At 44.1% G+C, this 26646-nt stretch overlaps 1 protein-coding gene across 1 annotated transcript; it reads left to right on the top strand.

Annotated features, from left to right (window-relative positions):
- The first annotated feature begins 6102 nt into the window (after positions 1-6102).
- LOC141148502 (sulfotransferase 1C1-like) lies at positions 6103-24333 on the top strand. The gene is made up of 8 exons (XM_073636025.1): positions 6103-6194; positions 8701-8881; positions 16335-16463; positions 16543-16640; positions 18179-18305; positions 21732-21826; positions 22484-22664; positions 23791-24333. The coding sequence occupies exons 1-8, from the start codon at positions 6177-6179 to the stop codon at positions 23901-23903; spliced, it is 942 nt and encodes a 313-aa protein (XP_073492126.1). The 5' UTR covers positions 6103-6176; the 3' UTR covers positions 23904-24333.
- The last annotated feature ends 2313 nt before the right edge of the window (positions 24334-26646 follow it).

Raw genomic sequence — 26646 nt, 5'->3', positions numbered from 1 at the left:
CATGGGCTACCCAAGGTGATTGTCTCGGACAGGTGTAGTCAGTTTGTGTCCCGGTTCTGGCGAGCCTTTTGTGCACAGCTGGGAATTCAGCTTGCTTTCTCCTCTGCATATCACCCGCAGTCTAATAGGGCCGCAGAACAAGCCAATCAGTCCTTGGAGCAATTCCTACGTTGCTATATTTCTGACCATCACAACAACTGGTCAGACCTATTACCATGGGCAGAGTTTGCTCACAACAGTGCCTTTAATTCTGCTTCCCAATTGTCTCCGTTTATGGCGAATTGTGGTTTCCAACCTTCCATGTTGCCTGACTTGTTTGTTCTGCAGAGTATTCTTGCACTAGAGGAGCATCTCCGTGGTCTTCGTTCCACCTGGCCACAAGTCCAGGAGGCTTTGCGTCATGCTAATGATAGGTACAGACTCCATGCTGACCGCAGACGCCTGCCTGCGCCCTCCTACCAGATTGTGGACAGGGTCTGGCTGTCATCTCGCAACCTCCGACTTCATGTTCTCTCACTGAAGTTCGCACCTTGGTTTATTGGGCCTTTCTGTATCCTTCGCAGGATGAACCCAGTGGCTTACGCGTTGGACCTTCCTCCTAGTATGCGCATCTCAAATGTGTTTCATGTCTCCTTATTCAAACCATTGGTCTGCAACCACTTTGCCACGTCCTCACCCTATACAGGTTGAGAACCATGTAGAGTATGAGGTATAATCCATTGTTGACTCCCGCAGGTTGCGTGGGCGCATACAGTACCTGGTGCATTGGAAGGGGTACGGTCCGGAGGAACGCTCCTGGGTCTCATCCTAGGACGTACATGCTCCTGCCCTCCTCCGTGATTTCCATAGATGTTTTCCCCTCAAGCCCGGTGGTCCTCTGAGGGGAAGGGGTTGTTGAGGAGGGGGGGTACTGTCAGGGCTGGCTTAGCTCATCCTTCTCTGAGCTGGCCGCTCAGCTATCAGCTAATTGCCAGCTCTCATCTCTCTCCACAGTTAACCAGATGTTGTGGATCTGCTCATCAGTCCCGCCTACTTAAAGATCTCCAGCTCACTTCGTTCCTGCCTTCGCCTTGGTCACTTCACAAGAAACCATCTCCTGTGTTCCTGTTTAAAGACTGGCTTTGCTGACATCCCTTCTGACTCCTTATCCTGTTTGCTTTTCCTCTACTTGGATCGCTGACTTCTGACCTGGCTGATTACCCGATCTGGTTACTGAACTCTGGCTTGGCTGATTACCCGATCTAGTTACTGAACTGTGGCTTGACTGACTACCCGATCCGGTTACTGGACTCTGCCTATGCTTTGACTACGCTTACTCTATTTACCTTTATATTTTTATTAATAAACAAGTGTGATTTTACTGTACTTCTGTCTTGGATTGGTTCATAGTTTCTGATAGCCTTTTAAAGCAAAATATAAAACTAAAAACGTCAAATTTAATAAACAAAGATGTATTTTTGGTGGAAAAGTATTTTACAACGCACATGTGAATGTGTACGGGGTAAAAGTTTTTATACTTAACAATATGTGGCTTCTTCTTTCAATGCTCAATACCAGTTTTTGTATTAAGCTGGTGTTTACAGTGACAATGGGGGTTATTTAATAAAGCAAAATCCACTTGGCACTACAAGTGCACTAGGAGAACCTAGGAGACAGCTAAAAGAAACACAAGCAGTAAATCAAATTCAAGATGATTTCAGATCAAAATAATTTTTAATTTTAGAAAAGAATCAAAAATTTGCTGGCATAGCAATTGCCCCCCTAACTGTAAAATAGTCCAGATACTTTTGCCGCACATCACGGGCACTTTGGGGGGGCAAGCCAGGAGAGCCAGCTTCCAGGGCCGTCATTGGATTTATGTCCTGAGTTGCGGTCTCAGGCCCAACTGAGGCCATATAATTTGGAGCATTTCTCCTTAAATAATGATGTATACAGCATGCTAGCACTATGTGATTCAGTTTATACTCCGCCATGTTGATTGCCGTAAGGAATAGTCGGAACCGGCTGGCCATTATACCCAACGCTTTCTCCAGCATTTTTCTGGCTCTGGCCAGCCGGTAATTAAAACCCTCTTCTCCGGGGTGAGGGTCCTCTGGGGGAACGGCCTCATTAGATGTTCACCCAGACCAAATGCTTCATCTGCGACAAACACAAATGGGAGTCCTTCCACGTTCTCTTCAGCAGGTGGCAATCCCAAGCCACCACTCTGAAGACGTCAGTAGAACTTGGTCTGGGCAAAGACTGCACCATCCGACATCCGGCCATTCTTCCCCACGTCCACATATAAAAACTCATATGTCGCCGACACCACCGCCATCAACACGATACTATGAAACCCCTTATAGCTAAAATAGTATGACCCCGAGTGGGGTGGTGGGACGATGTTGACATGTTGGGAAAGCCCCACCGCTCGGAAAACTGGGAGGCCACAGTCTGCCATTCCTGTGGTGTTGAAAGAAACTGTGAAGTCAAACCAGAAAAAATAAAATTACTACTTTTGCACATAACATTGCAAGCAGATTAGACACAAACATTCTTGGCCAACATCAGTATAACATTTTTTTTAAGGAGTATTTAAAGACAAAAAGATAAGGTACACTTATCAGATTCCGCACCCCCTCTGATGGCCATTGTAAAAAATTTAGGGGGGGTTCTAGATGAGTTTGGGACCCCAAAAAAAGGATTATGGCACTCTGCTTGAATTTAAGGACAACAATAACATTTGTACACATTTTAGGGGGTGTTTAGGGTAAAGCACTACTATGGAGCTGACAAAATACATTGTTAAGTGACTAGGCTAGGTGTGTATGGGCCCAGGATAGCATGCTGGGGAGGTTAGTGAAGGCAAATATGCACGAAGGACAAAAAAGGAGCGTTAAAAGATTACAGCATGCATGAGGACAAAGCGGACATTCACAGCATATTACAATCATGGTAATTAGGGAATGATGAAAGAAATACAATACATTGGCAAACATTAAATACATAGAATGTGATGTTAAAGGAGAAAACTTACCTTAATATAGTCCTTCTGCAGGACCTGTATAATGGCAGAACAGGTCTCTGGAATAATGATCCCCAGAGCCTGGGGGGGAGATGCCTGTTGAGAACTTGAGGTCCTGCAGACTTCTCCCCGTCACCAAGTACCGCAACGTGGCGACGAGCCTCTGCTCGGGAGTGATGGCTTGCCGCATGCAGGTGTCCTGCTTCATAATATAAGGGGACAGCAAAGCCAACAGACGGTGAAAAATCATCAGGATTATTCTCCTGGATCTCCCGCAACAAAGGCATATAACAGAATTGGTCACGCTGGAGCAACCAATTCTTGGTCCATGAACTCCTCCCCGCCCTGTTCATGGACTGGACTTGTGTCAAAGTAAGGACCCCAACACCAAGCCCCCGCATAGCACGAACTCTATGACCAGTAGGTAACTGCAACATGGCTTCACAACGTTCTGCTGGTCAGAACGAACTAACAGAAAGCACTGAAAAACAGAAAGGCCTGAGAAGATCGAGCTGAAAATCAGAAACGAGCAGACAAGAACGCACTGGAAAACAAATACGTACTATAATACGCACTGAAACCCAGATGCAAACTGACTACACGCACTGAAGAACAGATACGAACCCACAAGCACAAACTGAAGAGCAGTGGCGATCGGAAAAGCACGAGGCTGAAAAGCGCGAATTGTCTCTCACCAAACTTCTACTAACACGAGATAAACACAAGATTAGCAGAAGGAGCCCAAAGGGTGGCGCACTTCGTATGAAACTTCCCTTTTCTAGTGTCGTTGTATGTGTTGTACGTCACCGCGTTCTTAGCGGTCGAAAGTTCAGAGAACTTGTGTGACCATGTGTGTGCAAGCCAAGCCTGAGCGGAATTCCGTCGGAAAAACCATCCAAGGTTTTTCCGACAAAAATTCTGATTGTGTGTACACGGCATCAGCCGCATGGGCTGGTGAAGAGTCAGTCCGGTGGGCTGGTGAAGAATCAATCGGGTGGGCTGGTGAAGAGTCAGTCAGGCCTAAACTGATGATTTTTTTTTTTTTTTTGGATATTTATTATAGCAAAAAGTAAAAAAAATATTGTTATTTTTTTTCAAAATTGTTGGTATTTTTTTTGTTTATAGCGCAAAAAATAAAAATCGCAGAGGTGATCAAATACCACCAAAAGAAAGCTCTATTTGTGGGAAATAAAGGACATAAATCTTATTTGAGTACAGTGTCGCACGACCGCGCAATTGTCAGTTAAAGAGACGCAGTGCCGTATCGCAAAAAAAGGCCCGGTCATGAAGGGGGCAAATCCTTCTGTTCCTTAAGTGGTTAAAGTTGATATAGGTCCTCAGTTACATGAGCAAATCTATATTTTCTTCTCTTCTAGAGATAGGCTACAAGAACTGTCAGTGTAAAGTCCGCTTCAGGTGAAAGGTTGTCACTGCTCCCCGGGTCTAAATAAATACACCAGGTTTCCATAGACACTTCAGCCTTATTTTTCTGCTGACCCGCTCACTTTTGGGACCTGGGACACTCAGCTAAAATAGATTTTCAGGCTCGCCGAGGGAGCGCTTTCACTACCAGAGCATTACTTTTCTTTTTTTGTACACATATAAAAAAATTATTTTAGGCCTGAAGATTAGTTAAAATCCTCAAACATTATATATTTTCTGAAAGTAGAGACCCTAGAGAATTAAATAGCAGTAGTTCCAATGTTTTGGGAGCTCGTGTGCACAGGTACATTCATAGTACCTGGCTTACTAAGGAGGCACCTGTAGGAGGAAGAGCGGACAGTGCCAGTGGGGGGGTAAGGGACTGCTCTGTGCAATATAGTTGCACAGAGCAGATAAGTATAAAATTATTTTTTTTTATTTTAAGCCCCCAAAAATGTATCCCTCAGTATCCCTTTAAAAGCACCCACAGGGCAGGCCATTAGTTTAAATGTAACTGTGAATAGCGGCTGTAGAATTATTGCTCTCATTCAATATGTAACATGAGTATCACAAGCGTGTTTGTATGCGTTCACGTTCATGTGTGTGCGTATATGGGGGGGGGGGGGCGTTGCAGGCCCAAAATCTTTATTGGGAGGGTGTTTTAAGTGTTCGGGTGTAACTTTTTTTTTTCATGAAAACTTTATTTTTTTATGTTGTGGCAGGTTCTCTTTATTGAGACATCGGGGGCCTATTAGACCTCCCGATATCCCATCTGTCCTCCACTGATTGCACTCCGTTAGCCTCTTCCCCAGCCAGAGAAAGTGACAGCCGGACCTGGAAGGGATGCAATGCACGTCGCTTCCGGGTTCTTACTAGGTGGAGGAAATCAGAGAAGGGATGTTTGCTGGTCTATGTTCATTCTACCCGGCGGCAACCGCCATGGGGTTCCGGACCCACAGGTGGGATAGCAGAGCCCCTAGAAACATGGGGGGGGGGAGAAAGAGAATGTACTGGGGGGGGGGGGGTGGAAATAATTAGGTGCCCGAAGGTTTTCACCTGAAAAGGCTTACCAGATTTACACTTAAATAAAACCTGCTTAGAGTTGCCACCTCATCCCTAAAACCGAACACATATTAATTACACGGGTTCTGTGGCTGATTAAGGTGGTAATTAAACTCACTTGGTGCCTTATCTGTATTAAATTAGCCTCAGAACCTGTGTAATTCATATGTGCTCGGGTTTAAAGGGATGAGGTGGCAACTCTACCCCTGCTGCTGCCGATGCATGGCATATGTTAGTGGCAGTGAAAGGGTTAGCCTAGGTTTCCATTATTGTGACCTGAAAGTCGTGCGATTTTGCCAAGATTTTTTGCCACTTTTTGTCGCGATTTTGCCCCGATTTCGATGCAATGCCTGTGTATTCTTGAGGTCTATGGACCTCAAGTCGCATCAAAGTGGGACCAAAGTAGTGCGGGGACTACTTTGAAGTCGCTGCGGCTTGAAGTTGCGCAGATACGCACGGTACTCATTGGAAATCATCGGGTACGACTTGTCATGCGACTTTGCAGGTGGCATTAAAAGTCACACTAGTGGACACGTAGCCTTAAGGCACTTACACTGGAGTCTGGTCATTGAGGAGTTAATGCACAAACAGAAGCGATGGGCTGATTACATTGTGGGGCGGTGCAGTGAGATATGGAACGAGGAGCACACATGAAGAAGAAGAGTGCATAAAGAAGACAGGCTGAAACATGGAGCTCGAGCAACTGGTGAGTGCAGCAAGAGGAGCACTGAACACAGGCAACACATAGCCCAGGAGATCAGAGATTGGGGCTTGTAGAAAGGGGTTGAAGAAAGAAAGGTGAGACAAGAGGGCTCATTCTGTCATGGTCCAAGGACTGCCACTCCTCAAAAGCGATCCACGTTCAGATCGCTTTTCAGAGGTGTTTGACAGGATGTGAGGAGGCGATATAGCTCATTCACACTAGCAGTTGGGGGGAGGGGGAGAACAGTAAAACCCTATGGTTAAGGCACACCTTACTGCCCTCCAATCGCTCCCCCTTTAGTGGCAGAAGCAGTGGCCAGGGTGTACACATGCCACGGCTGCAATGCTTTGCTTCATGGCTGTGGCAGGAATTATATTCCCTGCGGCGTTCAAGTGAATGAGACTGCTCTGTAAAGTACCCTGCAGCTGCACGCAACGCATGCAGTTCTAACTAGCTAGCACAGTGTTCAAGCAGGCGGTGAGGAGATGATACAGGTTTTTTCACGCTTGCAGTTCCCACTGCAAGAAAGGAGAAGAAAAAAAAAAAGTTTTTTCCACCGTTTTTGGTAGCAGTTTTGTGGCAGAAAAAAACACTGAAAGCTCCTAAATGCTCCTAGCCGCTGCTAAGAGCTCGTTTCCAGCGTTTTTTTTTTCTTAGCAGGTGACCCCCATTGTCCTTAATAACCAGTGAATATCTGCTTGTTAAGGAGGTGCCTGGCAAGCCAGCCGCTGCGTTCTTAACAACGGATGACTCATCAGCTGTCAGCGGGGTTCTCGGATGACTCCTCAGCTGTCAGCGGGGTTCTCGGATGACTCATCAGCTGTCAGCGGGGTTCTCGGATGACTCCTCAGCTGTCAGCGGGGTTCTCGGATGACTCATCAGCTGTCAGCGGGGTTCTCGGATGACTCATCAGCTGTCAGCGGGGTTCTCGGATGACTCATCAGCTGTCAGCGGGGTTCTCGGATGACTCATCAGCTGTCAGCGGGGTTCTCGGATGACAGCGGAGTGTAAACAGAAGAATTGCCGGCAAATGCTTGAGAAAAAAACAAACAATCCATACCAGTCCCCTTGGGTCTGTTGTGGATTTTAAGGGGTCTTAGATTTTGAGGGGAACCCCACGCTAAACTCTTATCCGAGCATGCAGCCTGGAAGGCCAGGAAAGGGAGGGGAGGGGTAATTGGAGCACCCCCGCCCTCCTGAACCATACCAGGCCACATGCCCTCAACATGGTGGGCTCTCCCCTTGTCCCCATGTTAATGAGGACAAGGGCCTCTTCTCAGAAACCCTGGCTGGTGGTTGTGGGGCATACAAAAAGAAAAGGAGGGCCCACCGACCTTGTTCGATACGAAAGATAAAATTTATTTAAAAAATAAACAATGACAAGAATTATACTCACAAACGAGCTTTAAAACAAGGCTTACCGATACTCCAGCAATTGCGAGCAGTATCTCTAGACGCCTGCAACCTGGACCAGAGTATCTGGAGGAACCAGATGGCATCACAAACGGCTTATGCATTACCAGGGAGAACCTTCTTCCTCAGAGCCACAGCAATGGTAGATTGACCTCCTTGAGCATCCTCTTAATATACCCACAATCACATGTATGGGTAAACGCCCACCAGAGACTGCCACACCCACCTGAGTGGGCTCCGCCCACCATTTGGGTGTGGGGGTCTGTGGATGGGGGGGGGGGCACCAGTCTCTGCCCCCCTCCCATGTGAATGAATAGGGGTACATTGTACCCCTACTTCTTCACCAAAAAAGTGTCTAAAATAAGTTCAGTAAAAACACAATGTGGCAATTCTTTTGTTTACATTCAGCTGTCAGCAGGGAACCCCGCTGACAGCTGATGAGTCATCGGTTGTTAAGGGTCAGGCTGGCCGGCTTGCTGGCCCGCTCCTTAACAACCAGCTATACACTGCAAAACGCTGGCACAAAAAACAGAAAAACAATGGAAAAAACACTAATATTGAGCATTTTTTATCCAGCGTTTTTTCTATTGTTTTTTTCAGCTCATAGTGTGCATAGTGAGAGCCAAAGGGAGCCAGGATTGTCAGAAATAAAAAACTTTCCACCCCAGCACACCATCCGTGTGTCAAGAAATAGACTGTCTGTGTTCGAATCTGTGCACCCGCTCCTACACCCAAATCAGATTTTGAGAAACAGCTGTTGCATCTCCATCCACCTGCATGGGCTGCCTATATGCAGCTCGGGGTGTGTTGCGGATGTAACAAGGCTTGTGTGAATGGGTGTCAACACCCGTCTGAATGAAGCCTTTAAAACCAATATTTAAAATATAACAAAAAAGCAAAACTTTTTTATTTACGTTTTGGATACGGTGAAGAAGGATTAGAACCCCTGTCAGGTTTTTATTGCTGTCTGTGTCCCCGTTGAGGACATTTACCCTCTGAGTGAAAGTTAAAGGAAATCCCAAGTTTTGCCTTGAGTTTTACTATTTTAGAATGCTAAAATAGGTGTCATCCTCATTTTCTGATGTTTCTTGGATAGCTAGCTGACAAGGATTTTGCCGCCGTCATCAACAAACTCCCGGAAGGTACATTCCACAGGTTTCCGCTGTGCTCAGTTCATGGAGTACCGCTAATGAAACCAATTGCAGACCGATGGGAAGATCTGGAAAATGTGCAAGCCAGACCAGATGATATCCTCATAGTGACTTATCCCAAGGCAGGTAAGAGAGGCAGGGGGTCTGCACATATCATTTTCTGACCCATTGTCATCAATACAGTTTTCAAACTAACATCATTTATTCCCAAAAAGAGGGATATAGGTTTTGCCTGAACTGTTATTCCAGAGAGCAGAATGTTATGATGAAGGATCTTTCACATGACTAGCTCACACTAGCGGAAAAACTTAAGCCCCGTAAACATGATCGGATTTTCCGACGGGAAATGTGTGATGACGGGCTGTTGGCGGAAAATCCGACTGTGTGTACGCTCCATCGGACAATTGTTGTTGGAATTTCCACGGACAAATGTTGGATGGCAGGTTTTAAAATTTTCCGCGGACAATTGTCTGTTGTTGGATTTTCCTTGAGTGTGTGTACACAGGTCCGCCAGACAAAAGTCCAAAGTACAAACACACATGCTCGGAAGCAAGGGCGAAAGTGGTCAGTCTTGTAAACTAGCGTTTGTAATGGAGAATTAACATTCGTGACGTGGCAAATTATGAAATCTCCACATGCAACGCACAATTCTCTTCTTCTTTATCCCCTTTCTGACCAGCGCACGACTATGTACGTCGGCAGAATGGCACGGCTGGGCAAATGAGCGTATATATACGTCCATTTGAAATCCCCACCGTGTCATTGCATGCGGCCGTGAGCTCCGTGAGTCAGGTCGCGGGTCCCACGGACTCAATCGCCGCGGGGATACCCATGATTGTCTCACGGAAGGCATGAACGGTTAACCCCTTCACTGCCAGTGTCATTTACACAGGAATTAGTGCATTTTTATAGCACTGATTGCTGTATAAATGACAATGGTCCCAAAAATGTGTCAAAAATGTCCAATGTGTCCGCCATAATGTCGCAGTCACGAAAAAAAAAATCGCTGATCGCCGCCATTACTAGTAAAAAAAAAATTATTAATAAAAATGCCATAAAACTATCCCCTATTTTGTAAACGCTATAACTTTTGCGCAAACCGATTAAAAAACGCTTATTGCGATTTTTTTTTTTTTTTTTTTTACCAAAAATATGTAGAAGAATACGTATCGGCCTAAACTGAGGAAAAAAAATGTGTTTTTATATATTTTTGGGGGATATTTATTAAAGCAAAAAGTAAAAAATAATGCTTTTTTTTTCAAAATTGTCGCTCTTATTTTGTTTATAACGCAAAAAAGCGCAGAGGTGATCAAATACCACCAAAAGAAAGCTCTATTTGTGGGAAAAAAAGGACGTCAATTTTGTTTGAGAGCCACGTCGCACGACTGCGCAATTGTCAGTTAAAGCGACGCAGTGCCGAATTGCAAAAAGTGCTCTGGTCAGGAAGGGGGTAGATTCTTCCGGGGCTGAAGCGGTTAACCACTTAAGCCCCGGACCATTTGGCTGGCAAAAAGCCAGAGCACTTTTTGCGATTCGGCACTGCGTTGTTTTAACTGACAATTGCGCGGTCGTGCGACGTGGCTCCCAAGCAAAATTGACGTCCTCTTTTCTCCCCACAAATAGAGCTTTCTTTTGGTGGTATTTGATCACCTCTGCAGCTTTTATTTTTTGCGCTATAAAAAAAAAAAAAAAAAAATTGCGGCAATTTTGAAAAAAACACATTTTTTTTTTTTTTTTTTTACTTTATGCTATAATAAATATCCCCAAAAAGTATATAAAAAAAGATTTATTTTTTTTCGTCAGTTTAGGGCGATACGTATTCTTCTACAAATTTTTGGTAAAAAAATAAAGGCAATAAGCGTTTATTGATTTGCGCAAAAGTTATAGCATCTACAAAATAGGGGATAGATTTTTATTAACAATTTTTTTTTTTTTACTAGTAATGTCGGCGAGCAGCGATTTTTTTTTTTTTTTTCGTGACTGCGACATGGCGGACAGATCGGACACTTTTGGCGATATTTTGGGACCATTCACATTTATACAGCGATTAGTGAGATTAAAAATGCATTGATTATTGTGTAAATGTGACTGGCAGTGAAGGGGTTAAGTTTGTCCTAGGGAGTGATTCTAACTGTAGGGGGGAGGGGCTATGTGTGACACGACACTGATCACCGCTCCCGATCACAGGGAGCTGTGATCAGTGTCAGTGTCACTAGGCAGAACGGGGAAATTCTTGTTTACATCAGCATTTCCCCGTTCTTCCTCACCGTGAGACGATCGCGGGTATCCCTGCGGACAATGAGTCCGCGGGACTCGCAATCGCACTCACAGGGCTCGCGGCGGGGGCGTGCCCACAAGCCGCTTCTTAAAGGGAAACGTACAGGTACGTTAATTTGCCTGCCCGTGCCCTTCTGCCGACGTATATCGGCGTGAGCGGGTCGGCAAGCGGCTAATGGGATAATAATGAAGCTGCTTTGCTGGTGATACTGATGGAGTTATTGCAAACAAATTTTCAAAGGCTTTTTTTTTTCTAGTCATATCAAGAATAATATTATTATGCTTTTTTTTATTTTTTTGGGGGGCAAGTTACCACCACACCATTATCCGTCGTTTTTAATGGTGTCCCTTGTCAATTTTACATTGTATTTTTTTTTAAATGTAACTGCCTACTCCCAAACTGTCATTTGAAGTAAAACACATAGCCAAGTATCATTCTCCACAAAAAAAACAAATAAAATTAGACATACTATCTGCCAATAGAACTTAACCAAAAATTGCATTCTATGCATCCAAACATATAGAAAATATACCAAATCAAATCCATTATTCAATCAAAAAAATAATGTCAAAGCAATAACGCCAAGGCCAATAATAAATAACACGTTATCTCCTCCGATTCCGCAACATAGCTGGTTGACGAACGGCCATTCAGAAACAAACTGAAAAGTGCGAAATGAAAAGTGCGAATTAACACCCACAAAACTTCTACTAACACGAAATTAGAAGAAGGAGCCCAAAGAGTGGCGCTAAAGAGCTGAAAAACAACGTAGTACGTCACTACATTCGTATTTGTTGACCAACAATTGTGTGGCTGTGTGTATGCAAGACAAGTTTGGGCCAACGCCCTTCGGACAAAATTCCACGGTTTTGTTGGCCAACAATCCGATCGTGTGTACGAGGCTTTAGACTAGTGCAGCTCAAACCAAAACCCTGCTCAAGGTCAGGACAGGCAATATATGGACAAGTCACAAGCAGGAATTAGGTTACCATCAGGGCATGTAATGTAGGTTCAAGTGCGGGAAGCAGGCCAAAGTAAGGATAGGCAATGTAGAATCAACTCAGGAACATGAAGCAGGCTAAAGTAAGAACGGGCAATGTAGGCTCATGTCAAGTGCAAGAAGCAAGCCAAGGTCAGGACAGGCAATGTAGGCTCATGGTAAGTGCAGGAAAAAGGCCAAAGTCAGGACAGGCAATGTAGGCTCAAGTCAGGAACAGGCAATGAAAGCTCATGTCAAGTGCGATAAGCAAACCAGAGTCAGAAAAGGCAATGTAGGCTCAAGTTAGGAGCAGGAAGTCATTACAGGTAAAGCAGGACCAATTGATGTGCAGGAAGCAGACCAAATCCAAAACTGGCAATGTAGGTTCATGCCAAGTGCAGGAAATGGGGCAATCTTGGGGTAGGAAAATGTAGGTTCAAAGCAAGTGTAAGAGGCCAGCCAAGGTCAACACAGGCAAGGAAGGTTCCATTCAAGTTTTTTTTTTTTTTAACAACAAGGTTGGTCTTTATTGGAAAAAAATCAAGTTGCAGTACATTATAAGGCACGCAAGCTTTGCAGTGAACACATCGATGGAACAAAAGCAGTACATACGCAGTATGCAATGGGGGGGAGAGGGGGGGGAAGGAGGGGAAAGGGGGGGGCAGAGGGAGGGGAGCATCAAATAATACAGCTGAGTCTAATACAGTGCAGCATAAACCTATAGGGTGGGGACTACAGAAGAGGATAATGTAGAACAATATCACAGGGGGTCGGTCCATGGCTGCCAGACCCTTTTCAAATTTACGAGGACAACCTCTACTTATATATGTAAGTTTATACATTGGCAAAATAGCATTGATTGAGTTTTCCCATGACCTTATAGTAGGTGGTGAAGAGGACGTCCATCTAAGGAGGATCTCTTTTTTTGCATAAAAGAGTAGCAATGAAAGTAAAAGTTTAGTGTATCGAGGCCTTTGGTCATCGTCCTGTATGCCCAGTAGGGCCAATTCAGCCGACAGGGGGAGCTCCAGCTGGAGCCGTACATTAATAAACTCGAAGATATCAGCCCAGTAACGGTTGAGTTTCGGGCATAGCCAGAACATGTGCATATAATCACTGTCCAAAGACTGACATCTTGGGCAGTTCGGGGGTTTCAGCGGGTAAATTCTGTGCAGCCTCTGAGGCGTAAAGTAAATCCTATGAAGGAATTTTGTTTGTATTAATTTGTCCCTAGAGGATATCACCAGCTGGGAGGAATTTTCAAAGCATTCTTCCCAAGTCTCTCTATCCAGGGATGGGATATCTGCCCTCCATTTGTCCCACAATACATCCATTTTTTTGGAATCTGTGCTAAGTAACGTCAAGTATAACGTCGATAGGGGCTTAACCAGGGACTCCTGCGCCAATAGTTCCTCGACCCCATCCGTCAACAGGTCGGGTGGTGTCGGGAACTGAGCCCGGAAAGCATGGCGCAGCTGATAATAGCGGAACAGCATCCCTTCTGGAAGGCCACATCTCACTCCATTCAAGTTTAATGTCTATGGGTCAGGTATGACCTTTAGAGAAAACACTGTACTGTTAGGCGGGCCATACATGAAACGATTTTTTTTTTTTTTTTACCTATAACCAGAAGGTTGAATGAAAAAGAAGATTCCCCTATCCACACACTCAAATGTGTGAATGGGGGATTCACTCCTGCTGTGTTATTGTATTCTGACAATAGGGAGCCTTCCCTGCCTTCAGAATAAAATGATCAGTGTTGCCGGCTATAGCCAGCGGCATTGACCATTCAGGAAAGTCCAACAGGCTGGATTTTGTTTGACAGATCAACTTTTGTACAACCAGCCAGCCCATGGATCAAAATTCAGCCGGTCCCTGCTAAACTGGCTGAATTTCGATCAATGTATGGTTGGCTTAAGACTAACTTTGGGTTACTGATATACAGAAAGGGAGGAGGGGAGAAGGTGTTTTGTAGTTCTTATACACTTCCTACTTCTAGGGTAAAAGTTGTTAAACTTACCTTTTAATTTCTTGAAGTCTGCACCTGGTGACTTCCTCCTCATGCCCCTGCGCATCTTACATGAGGATGCATGCTCCTTAATGACGACTTGGTGCCAACTCCTCCTCAGGTTTAGTCTATGAACGCAGACTGAACATGCAGATGTTAGCACTAAGCCTGCAGTACAAATGGGAACAAGGAGCTTAGGGTGACAATATTGCTCCTCCGTAAATGTACAGTGAGCAAGCGTTGTCACCCTAGGATAAGAAGTTTGGCAGGATCACTAGGTGAAAATAAATAAAAAGAAGCTTGGGAAAAGAAAACTATTAAAGCCACCACAACTAAGGATTGGTAAGCTCAGGGCTTTTTTTTCTGGCAGAACATGCAGGAACAGCGTTTCGGCACCTCTGCCAGAGACAGTGAGGAGAAGAAGCACTCTCTGAATTGCTTAGCCTTAGCAGGGCCGATGCACACATAGTTCTGGCTGCAGCCTGAGAGAGCAGAAGGCAGAGTAATACCATCTGCACTCTGCCTCTCCCCGCAGCCCGGATGTTGGTTTTGGCGCCAGTCGCAGCTCAGCAGTGTGGAAAAACTTCAGTGCATGTAGCCTGCCTGATTGACAGCTCACTGCTCAGTGCTCACTTTGGGCTGGAGACAAGTTGTTAGACATTTTTTTGGTAAATTTGACAATGTTGCTGGATGGGGCTGTCATTGTGTGTGTCTGTTAATGTTGCTTGGATGTGGGCCTGTGCTGCCTGTGACTGTCTCTTTGCTGGATTGGGCTGTCTCTTTGCTGTATGGGGATGTCTCTTTGTTGGATTGGGCTGTCTCTTTGCTGGATTAGAATTTCTCTATGCTGAATATATGGGGATGTCTCTTTGCTGGGTTGGGATGTCTCTGCTGGATTGGGCTGTATCTTTGCTAAATATATGGGGATGTCTCTGCTGGATTGGGCGGTCTCTTTGCTGAATATATGAGAATACCCCTTTGCTGGATATATAGGGATGTCTTTGCTGGATTGGGATGTCTCTGCTTGATTGGGCTGTATCTTTGAATATATGGGGATGTATCTTTGCTGGATATATCAGGACCTCTCTTTGCTGGCTATATGGGGATAACTCTTCTGGATTGGACTGTATCTTAGCTGGGTTGGGCTGTCTCTTTGCTGAATATATGGGGACATCTGTTTGCTGGATTTGGGCCGTCTCAATGCTGAATATATGGGGCTGTTTTTTTTTTTTGTTTTTTGTTTTTTTTTGTTTTTTTTTTTTGTTTGTTTTTTTTTCTAGATGAGGCTGTCTCTTTGCTGGATGGGGCTGTCTCTTTGCTGGATTAAGCAATCTCTTTTCTTCATACTGTATATGGGGATGTCTTTTTTCCTGGATATATGAGGATATCTCTGCTGGATTGGGCTGTATCATTGCTGAATGTATGGGGCTGTCTCTTTGCTGAATGGGCTTGTTGAATTGGACTGTCTTTTTGCTGGATTGGGCTGCTTCTTTGTTGAATTGGGCCGTCTCTTTGCTGGATTGGGCTATCTTTTTACTGAATATATGGGGATGTCTCTTTGCTGGATGACCTGGCTTATCACATTTTGAAAAAAGAACAATAAATAATATTTGACATCAGAATATATAAATATGAACCTCTGGTGAGAAATCTACATTAATAGCTCTACTAGTGATATGTTAGGGCTCTGTATCCCTTTTTGGATTTTCATAACCAATCCCAAATGTTTAGAGTGTGTCTAGTTTGTAATGTCTTTGCATGCTTATATGAATTCCATTGTTCGGCCGCTTTGATATATTAAAATATAAAATAAATAAGTTGATCCTTTTTAATACTCGCTGTTCTAACTAGCCAAAGAGTGTAGTTGCTGGTTGCATTTGTACTGAAGCTTTGCTGGTGATGGGAGTAAACCCTTTCCTTTAAAGAGACCCGATCACCAGACCATTCATTTTATCAAAAATCTTTAAAAAAAAGTGTACTCACTAAGGTAAAATATATTCTCCCTCTAGGAAAATGTGATCACTTTGACCATTCTCCTCTTGTTTAGGGCTAAGATTATTCACCCCTTCTGCATGCTTCACCAGTTGTGCCTAGTAAATAGATTTATTCTGAGAAATACAGATTATTATAGTCAAAGATTTCACAAATTTGGTGGGCTTCCCTATGCTTTAGTGAGAAGATCCACAAAATGAGCACTGTTGATAGGGTCTGTAGCTAAGATGGTGGACCTCTGTTGACCTATAATGTCTACTTTTTGTCTTTTTTTTTTTTTCCCCCTTTTTTAAATTGCTATTTTCATCTGAGATGGCTTCAGGCACAACATGGATGCAAGAAATTGTGGACTCCATAATGAATGATGGTGACATAGAGAAGTCCAAGTGTGCTCCCACCCATATACGTTCTCCATTTCTAGAGATGTTCGCCCCACCTCCCTTGCCTTCTGGTAAGCTTGGATTAGGTTTCAAACAGCTTGATTCATGAAATTCTGAACTTGGTATTGACAACTTCACTTCTTTCTTCAGGTTTGGATGTTTTGAATAATACACCATCTCCCCGAAAAATAAAAACCCATCTTCAGTTTGAGCTGGTGCCAAAATCTTTTTGGGAGCAAAAGTGTAAGGTAGGAGTGAGGATGGGAACACCACAGTGAAAAGTGTAATTTCTAAACATTCCATCATCTTTTGGGGTTAAGGGGAGAAAGACCATTAACTTCTATAGAGCGGTGAATGTAAACGGACTATCCGCTAAAAAAGAAAAAACTAAGGGGATCCATTCCACTCCTTCTGGGTGGTTGGGTGCAGGGGCGTATCTACCACGAGGCAAACAAGGCATTTGCCTTTGACGGCATATTTCAGGGGGGCTGTCCCCCCCCCCAGGCAGAAGGGAGATGGTCATGTCCAGTAGCTCGGGTTAGATGATGTCATTGTCCTGTTCCCTGGGCAGTCGGTGGATCTGGCTGAGCATGTGTCCGTCCAATTGGTCCGATTGTTCGGGGATGGGGACATTGCTGGGCTCAGTGCCCCGGAAGAAGGTACAGGTGGGAAAAGTATTTGCGGTGCTCAGTGTCGGGCTGGTCCCCGGACTCCCAGCTCCGGAGGATAGGTTCCACCCTTCTTCCTTTAGATAGTGGCGATTGTGTGTGTGACAGTCCCACCCCTCTGTTCTGAGTCCCCAACCTCTTCTCCATTCAGGATGATCCAGTGTACTCTGATCTCCCTGTGTCTGGTACGATGTAATCAGTGAGTTTGCAGCAGATTTCCCTCCTCCTGATTGGTGCTTACAGAGATCCCCGCCCCCTATTGATCCTATGACCCCTCCTGTATTGGTGAGTGGTGAAGCCGGAGATCCGTGATTCTCTGCTCTCCGGAGTCATCCACCACAATATAAGGCACCTAGGGGTGCTAATGTATTTTGGGAGACATTTGGGGTCTGTATGCCATTTTTTTTTTTTTTTTTTATTTTACAAAAAGAAGCCTTGAGGGGCATGTCAGTTGGCGCAAATTTTAAAACTCTTTTTTTTCCCCTTAGAAATGTTAGTGCTTTAAAGAAAAATCAATGCTCCTGGCTGCTTGGAATCTCTCAAATATTTTTTTTGCATTGGTACAGGCTCCCCAGGGCAGTTCCCACTGTGCCTCCCCCCAATACAAATTTTTTGACACCCCTTGCCTATTGCCCAAAAGATTTGCATTTTTAATTTGACAGATTCCGCTTCCATTGATTTCAATGGGGTTTGGGTTCAACAGCCAAACTTCTTTAACGTTCACCAAACCTTGTTTGAACTGAACTCAGGGCAGTTCAGCTCATCACTATTTGATATATATCTCTTGCACACTCTGCTGGTGAGACCTCTTTTGCCGAGTTCCTGAGTTTACACACCTTCTGTGAGGTCTTCCCAATCAACATGCTTCCCCTAGTCTCTGCAACTGGTGGCCATCACTTGGCCTATAAGGTGTTATTGCCCGTAAATTTTTAATAAGATGGAGTACCACCAGTCTCTGGGAAATACTGGTTTGGCTAATAAAGTTTTTGACTCCCCAGTATAATTTGTTTCTCCAGACCATATGTAGATCACAAGAAATACTTCCCAAATGCTAAAGTTTACAAGATCATTTTCAGCATATACAAAACAAAGATGGTGTATTCTTCTTCCACTTGCAGGCAGTTTACGTTGCTCGAAATGCAAAGGACACCGTGGTGTCATATTATTTCTTTGATCAGATGAATAAGACTCAGCCAGATCCCGGGACCTGGGATCAGTACGTGGAAAAGTTCTTAAAGGGCGAAGGTATGTGTAGCTCATGTAAAGGCTCTAGTTTTTTTATTCCAAAAGAAATTAACAGGTATTTTCAAGGAAAATGGACATGTCACCTGTCAGAAAATAAATGCTAATGACCTATTTGTAAATGGCAAATGCCAACAGGAGGCTTGATTTCTCCTGTGCTGGAGGAGGTAGCAGGGACTAAGCAAAAAATAAATATATAAAAATGTCCGCACTGGACACAGTGCACTATGGGAGGCGCCACGTCAATGTAATCATGAGATTGCAGACACGGCACTTCATTGATGGGGTTTGGAGCTGCTTTGCGGCCGGCCGGGTGCTTTGCTCTCAGTGTGAGAACAAAGTCACTTCCGACGGGCTACAAAAAGATGGCTGCCATAAGGACTAATCCCCTTGTGTTCAGTGGAGAGGGGAGACCCCTCCCCTCTTCACTGAACACACAGGGAAAGCCAAGAACTAGCACAGACGCTGCTTGAGAGTGCTGTGCTGCTGGGGACACAGATCCTGTAAGGAGGGGCTTCGCTGGAGACACGGATGTAAGGAGGGGCTACGTTGGGGACACAGATGAAAGGAGGGATTCTGCTGACTGGGACAAAGATGTAAGGAGGGACTCTGCTGACTGGGACACAGATGTAAGGAGGGACTCTGCTGACTGGGACACAGATGTAAGGAGGGACTCTGCTGACTGGGACACAGATGTAAGGAGGGACTCTGCTGAGGGGGACACAGATGTAAGGAGGGACTCTGCTGAGGGGGACACAGATGTAAGGAGGGACTCCGCTGACGGGGACACAGATGTGAGGGGGGATTCCACTGGGGGCACCTGATGTAAGGACGGACTCCGCTGGGGACACCTGATAGCATCTGGTGGCAAGCGAAGTGGCTAGTGACACGCTCAGGGCTCCCACTGATTCTGCATTATGGTGAGTTGAATGATTTCATTTTATATTACAATATAATAATAGAAATATTGCGCTTCAATCATCCCGACACCATAACCATGGTGCCGGGATGATTGAAGTGCTAACACCAGTTGTTTGGAGTATCTTTATCTGCTGATTGTTAAACTTTCTAGAATACACATATTTCTATTGTTGTGTAGGATTTGGGCCTGCTGTCCCTCCCTCTCCCTCCATCCCTCGTTCATCTCAGATGTTAACCACACCACCTTAGAGCCACGCCCACTATTTCTCTTAAACCATGCCCATTTTCACCAAGTGGGCGGGGTCTGGCGCCCCCCCCCCCATCCTAAAATTTCACCAGCCGCCACTGCAAGCCGTTGTGGGGATGGCTGGGGGGAGAGATGACACAGAGGTGAGATGTCCACAGTGTTTGCAGATGGCGAACCAACAGACCGGATGGGTGTTCCTGACACGCCAGAGATGACAGGCTGTAGTCTGACAGGAAGACATAAGAGACATCGAGGGCTGGAGTGGACCAAAAGCCCTAGGGTTGCCGCAACAACGCATTTTACATGCATGCGCTTTATCAAGTCCTAAGTACCTGTTGGTAACTGGATCTGCATGTAATTTATTTTATGGCTTATGATTTTAAGTCTATTTTTTATGCCTGAATAAATGCAGTGCTTTTTTTGTTTTTTTGAATACTTCAATGGCAATTTCTCTTTTCACCATTCCTATCATACATCTAGCATAGAACTATTACTCGCCACAGTTATTGCCATTAGAGGTCCTGAGCACTGTGTATGTCTTCCTTGATCTAAGCAGCTACAGTAACAGCAAGAGTGACAACACTTCAGTCAGCATCTACGCAGCTATAGCAGCAGCAAGAATGACAACATGATATACAAAATAATGGACCCTAACAAACTAAATATAAGGACTATAACCGTACCAAGTCTTTATAAAAAGTATCAAAAAATATTTATTATATAAAAAAAAAATGCACACGTATACATATCAAAAAAACTTACAAAACACACAAAAACTGCACATAGAACATAACCAAAACCATCTAGTACTCCTAGAATACAAGTTCTTGGTGGCTCCCCTATAGTAGAGCACAGTGAGTTGCTGTAATTTCGACACAGTTTGCGTTTCGCAAGAGATAACCCGCTTCTTCAGGAAAAGTTTCAGCAAGATCATTCACGGTTCTATCTCACTCCATGCTGATCTGAGGAACAACATGATGGGAACCACTTTACCTACCTAATATAATACCTTTTATATATCACTAGGTGCACACTATACGATTTGACTATTGATACCTAGTTCCAATTACATAGTCCTTAGATCTTATCTTGGAAAATGAGTTGCACCGCCCTGTGGCATTATATGGGTGACAGAGACCATTTGTAGGAGGACCATTCAATGTGTTTCTATTTTGATGTTGTTGACTGTTAACCTTGAGCGTTCTTGCTGAAACTTTTCCCGAAGAAGAAGGAATAAAAATACATTCAATAAAAAGCAATTGACAGGTTGCTTTAAAACTGACTTCATCTGCAGATCGAAGTTCATCCCTTTTGATCTGTAAATGAATAAACCGAAAGATACAAAAAGTAACAATGTTTCTTTTTATCTTTCTGTTTCAGCTGCTGAGCAATGCTGTTGATAAACATTGCCAACTTTGTTTACACTTCAACTGTCAACAGGGGAACCCCACTGACAGCTGAATGAGTCATCAGTTAATTAGGACTCAGCGGCCCCATTTCTTAACAACCGATAATTGCCTTTTTTTTTTTTTTTCTCTTACATTTCAGCTGTCAGGGGGGGAATCCCACTGACAGCTGAAAGAATGTAGTCTGAAAGTATCAGTTTCAGGTTTTGGAGCATGAGTACTGATGTTTGTGCAAATGCTTCATATAGGCACCGATACCGGTATTGGTGCAAACCTAATTATTATTATACAGTATTATTATAGTGCCAACAGTTTTCACTTTTTGGGTCCTGCCTGGTTCAAAAATATAGGGGGGGGGGCAGGCTCAAGAGAGAGTGGGGACCGCATGGGAGCCAGAGGGTTCATGTCATCTGGAATGATGTAGCCTTCATCTGCCACCCCAAGGGGGTCACTAGTAGTGGATACTACCAGTTAGGGACTCACACCTTTACAGGTATGCCTTGGCAGCCAAAGAATAGTTAGCTAGGAGTTGGACTGAGATGCACCTATGTTGGCGTAGGTGACAGGTAACTACTGCACACAGTGTACGGCTCATCTATAAGCCGGTGTACCGCCATAATGTTGACGTCCACATAAACACAGCCCCAGCTGGTCCCAAGCATTGATGAGCATGCACACGCAAGAAAGGTACCCCCTTGTGCAGGACAACTGGCCCCACCAACAAGGGGTTATACCACTGAAGCACTGACTGCTTGCCTGAAAGACCTTTCAAGCAGATAAAATGCTCTTAGCGGTCTCACTACTCTGAAAAAGTGAGACCATTTTTACTACAACGCATGTTCCCTTCTTTTTTAGTTGCCTGGGGAAGCTGGTTCAATCATGTGATTGGTTGGTGGAATGCCAAGGAGAAGCATGACATCCTCTATGTGTTTTATGAAGATATGAAGGAGGTGAGGTGGGGAATTGAGAGGTAATGATATCAAATTATTTCCTGAATGCTAAAGGTGTCCTTCTGCAGTATAAGAAGTATGCTGATGGGAGGAGATTGCAGAGTGACAAATAGATGAGCTCATGAGTGTGCAGCGTCTCCTATTACTCTCCAGTCGCAGGGTGGAGGGAAGACCCATGTGTGAAAATGAAAGTGCAGCAAAAAAAGTCCCCTCTCAGGCTGTGATGTGGGGTACAGTGTGTACATTTCAGGACAAGATGGGCAGAAAAACAAATCCTTAAGTGGGTAAAATGGCTAACTTATGAATACGTATTTATCTGTATAAGTTCAGCTCTAAACCCATCATGGACATAACCTCATACCTGTGCTAATGCCTCAGCTACTGCAAATAATCCCAGTACTGTGTGTAATATAATACATTTTCCATGATTGTCAGCTCTATCTACTGGCCATAACGTGGTATGAAATGTCACAATCAGGAAAATACCACATTATGACCACTAGATGGAGCTGACGATTATGGGAAATACATGTTAGACACATTACAATTAAGCGAATGCTTAAAATGAAATGTTGTAGAGGGGGTTCAGCCTCTTATCAGTTGGTTACGTTCATGACAGTTGTCCTCAAAGCATGTTACATAAATGTTTTTGAACAGGACCCAAAACGAGAGATAAGAAAAGTGATGGAGTTTCTGGGGAAGAACCTCTCAGAAGAAGTGTTGGATAAGGTCTGCCACCACACTTCTTTCAAAACCATGAAGGAAAACCCGATGGCAAATTATTCCACTGTTCCTGATATAATTCTGGACCAGGCCCATATGCCCTTCATGAGGAAAGGTAAGGTTTTGTACATGGTTCTTGCTCACTAAAAAAAATACTGATTTAAGTGTTTGTCCACTTTTTCTAAGACAAAGAATATTCAGAGTAAATTTGGTGCAGCTCGGTTTCTACTAATTTTGCTTAAACTTGATTTTTAGATTTCCCCACAACAATGACACTGCCGATGGCAATATAACAGGCTATTACAAGGGCTATCGTCAAGAACACTAGGGGTCTCCTAGCCATATTTTCAAAGTTTTGTGACTTCTACAGCAATGAAGCCCAATGCCGGGGCATAGTAGCAATTCCAGGGACAAACAGTTTTTAAGATCCAGAATCTGAGGGTTTCAGCAGATGGAGCATTTTTTTTTGTTCTCGTTGGTAACAGAGGTAGGCAGAAGGCTCCCACTAAAGTTTGATATCTAACTAGTCTTGATCTTCACTAAGGACCTGCTCAAAGAGGAGTTGTCTCTTGACATTTGGCCCATGTGTACATGGCTTAAGACAAAATACAAAACGATAGGTACAGAGAAGAACCAGAAGCAGAATCACAGATAATACTTGACCACAGATAACGGAGGTCAAGGCAAGGGATAACCAAAAAAGTCAGGTTTCTACAGACATCTGTGCTGGGTAGCAGGCTAGTCAGGTGATGGACACAGAATGTACCAGCAATAACGAAAGGCAGAACGGTCGTTAAATGTCCAATGGATAACCAAGACTAAACTTGGTAGAGTATGGAGTTTGAGACTAGGGTCAGGAAGGATTCAGACCAGCAGTAACAAAAAGGTAGAATGGCTGGTTAAATACCCAATGGAAAATCGAAACTAGGCTTGGGAGAGTATGGCGCTCATGCTTAGGAAGCCAGGAAGGAGTGAGGTCTAACACAAAACACACAAGATCGGACACAGAGAAGAACCAGAAGACATAGACAAAGGGCATCAAATCCTAATTTGTGAAACCATCACATCAGCTGAATGATGATGGGTCCACCATCCCCATGCAGACAAGAGTAGGACTGGAGATCTGATGCTTACTTAGAAGGACCCTGTTGATTTTTACTAAAGTCACCACAGTTCTATTTCTCCAAGTATCTCTATATCTTTTTCTAGCTGACATTCTTATCTCTCCACTTTTAATTTAGGTGAAGTTGGAGATTGGATAAATCATTTTACAGAATTGCAGAATAAAATGTTTGACGCAGAATATGAAAAGAGAATGAAAGGAAGGGACCTGAAATTCCGCACCACCATCTGAAGATAATTTATGGAGCCTGGAGATGAAGCAGAAAACTGAACAACAATGTCTGTTATCATCATGCATTGGTTTGGATATGAGTAGTATCCACTAAAACAGTGAATCTCAACCTCCGTCCTCAATTACCCCCAAAAGTCCATGTTTTCAGGTTTTCCTTTACTGTGCACAGCTGCTTTAAATCAATATCAATGACATGGTATTGATAAGAGCTATTTTAGCTAAGGGAAGTTCCCAAAACATGGCCCATTGGGGGTACTTGAGGACTGAGGTTGAGAACCACTGCATTAAACCACCCCAAAAATCTGCTGCTAGACTGCGGCTTCTACTATACATAATGCAAGAACCAATGGTGCGCTGTTTCTTTAAATCATTATACTAACATGCAAACTGTACATCATAAACCAATGATGAATAAACCATTAAAGGTAAAGTGCTAAGTGCAATCATTTATATATGGAAAAAAAGTGTTCTTGTGACCACAATTAAATGTGCAAACTCAATCCACAAACTTATAAATGTCCATATAAAGTGCCAAAAAGTCCATCAAAAGCCTTCCCACTGTTTTGTATCCCACAATGTATTGCATTATTTTTCTTCCTATAGCCGGGGGATACAGGAAATACAGAGATATTCCCTCCAATAGGTCATAAGTATCACCTAGCATTAGACTGAACTTAACCAATAAGCATTTACTCAGATTGAAATAATTAGCATATAGTAAAGTTAACCTTCCAGAGAATGTTTATAGAACTAGTTACGGAAGCCAACTCCACTCATATCTTATGAGGCCATCTTGAGTCCTATGAGCAGACATTCCAGAGAGCGCGGCCCAGGCTTTAGGTTTGGCCCACACCTTAAATGCCAGTGTGGGGCCACGCTTGTCATTGTCATTGAGGAGTTTAATGCACGTACAATTTAGTCTGGTTATTGGGGCGGTAAAGTGGAATTAAAGACACCTTTTTATTTTGGATAGAGTAAGGGAGGGTTATAACCCCCCTGTCAGTTTTTTGTTTTGTTCTTTGTCATCTGTGTCCCATTGGGGAGATTTCAATTCACTGTCTGTCCCATAGCCAAAACAGGAAGTGAAAGTAAATCCCTCCAATGTGGAAATCCCTGGTTGTCATCAGAATCTGTGTCCCCATTGGAAAATGTCCCCTCTATTGCTGTTCTGAGAACCCAGCATTTTAGATTTTTTTTTTTCCATGTTCATTCTCTATGATAATGATAAACAGGATAAATAGGGTGAATCTCCCTAATGGGGGGGGGGGGGGGGGGGGGGCATTGACAGCAATACAAACCTAGCAGAGAAGAAGGCACTTCTATAAGTGCAATAATAAAACACTTTAATGACAAGGAAGGGTTAAAAACACTTACAAGATGGAAGTGAAAAACAGGAATATCAATGACTCTATAACGTCCAGTGGGATGCCTCTACACCTGACAGGGGTTTGAATCCCTCTACACTCCAAAAAAAAAAAGTTTTGCCTTTGGTTATATTTTATTGCACATACACTGGAGTGTGATAATTGAGCAGGTAATGCACATACACTGGAGCCTGGACATTGAGGGGTTAATACAAAAAAGACAAAATGGAAGGCGCGCACACCTATTGCATTACCAATGACATTTAGAGGATCACTAAAGCTATTTTTTTTTTTAAATAACAAATATGTTATACTTCCACTGTGCAGCTCGTTTTGCACAGAGTGGCCCTGAACCTGGTCTTCTGGGGTCCCCCGGCGGCTGTCTCAGCTCCTCCCCACAAGGACTCAACACCTTCATGCGAGCTCCCTCTCATGGTGTTGAGTGCTTGCGGGCGCGCTCCCGTGATACAGCCGGTGGCCATAGCCGCTCACTGTATCACTCGGCCCCACCTCCCGGCGCGCCGCGTCATTGGATGTGATTGACAGCAGCGCGAGCCAATGGCATGCGCTGCTTTCAGTCCATCCACTCTAGCCAATCAACAGCCAGGCTGAGCAGCGAAGAGGCTGTCAGGAGCGAGCGCGGGACTTTCGAGGAGTCAGGTAAGTAAAGCGGGGGGGCTGGGGGGGCGGTATTGTCGGATGTTACCTTTACAACCCCTTTAATGAACGATAAAAAGTGGGTACTGACAAAAAGCAAGTCACTTCCAGTGCTAAGGGGTCTTCTATAGTGAAGGGCAACAGGGACATCAATATCCCAAGACTGGGTGGATGCTGCCATCCTCAGATGGGGTAATCTGGTGGAAACTACAAAAAAAGACAAAATGGAAGGAGCGCACACCTAGTGCATTACCAATGACAGTTAACTGAGGGGTTAACACACATACAATGGAGGCTGGCCACTATAAGGTTAATGCACATACACTGGAGTCTGGTCACTCAAGGGTTAATGCACATACAATGGAGTCTGGTCACTGAAGGGTTAATGCACATATAATGGAGTCTGGCCACTGAAGGGTTAATGCACATACACAGGAGTCTGGTCATTGAGAGGTTAATGCATCTATACTTGAGCCTGGCTATTGAAGGGTTCATGCACATGCAATGGATTCTGGACTTTGAGTGGTTTGTGCACATATAATGCAGTCTGGCCATTAAGGGGTTAATGCACGTACACTTGAGTCTGGTCACTAAAGGGTTGGTGCACATACAATGGGATCTGGCCATTGAGGCATTAATACACTTATAGTGAAGTCTGGACATTAAGGGGTTAATGCACATACACTGGAGTCTGGCCATTGAGGGGTTAATGCACACACACT

Source organism: Aquarana catesbeiana, linkage group LG06 (assembly GCF_042186555.1).
Source record: "Aquarana catesbeiana isolate 2022-GZ linkage group LG06, ASM4218655v1, whole genome shotgun sequence".
NCBI lineage: Eukaryota > Metazoa > Chordata > Amphibia > Anura > Ranidae > Aquarana > Aquarana catesbeiana.
This window is presented reverse-complemented; position numbering and strand designations above follow the sequence as displayed.

Bases quoted from the DNA above. Each gene is read 5' to 3' on its own strand.
- LOC141148502 (XM_073636025.1), top strand. The intron at 16,641-18,178 runs GTAGGAGTGAGG...TTCCACTTGCAG, and splicing joins TTTGGGAGCAAAAGTGTAAG to GCAGTTTACGTTGCTCGAAA. The intron at 18,306-21,731 runs GTATGTGTAGCT...CTTCTTTTTTAG, and splicing joins AAAGTTCTTAAAGGGCGAAG to TTGCCTGGGGAAGCTGGTTC.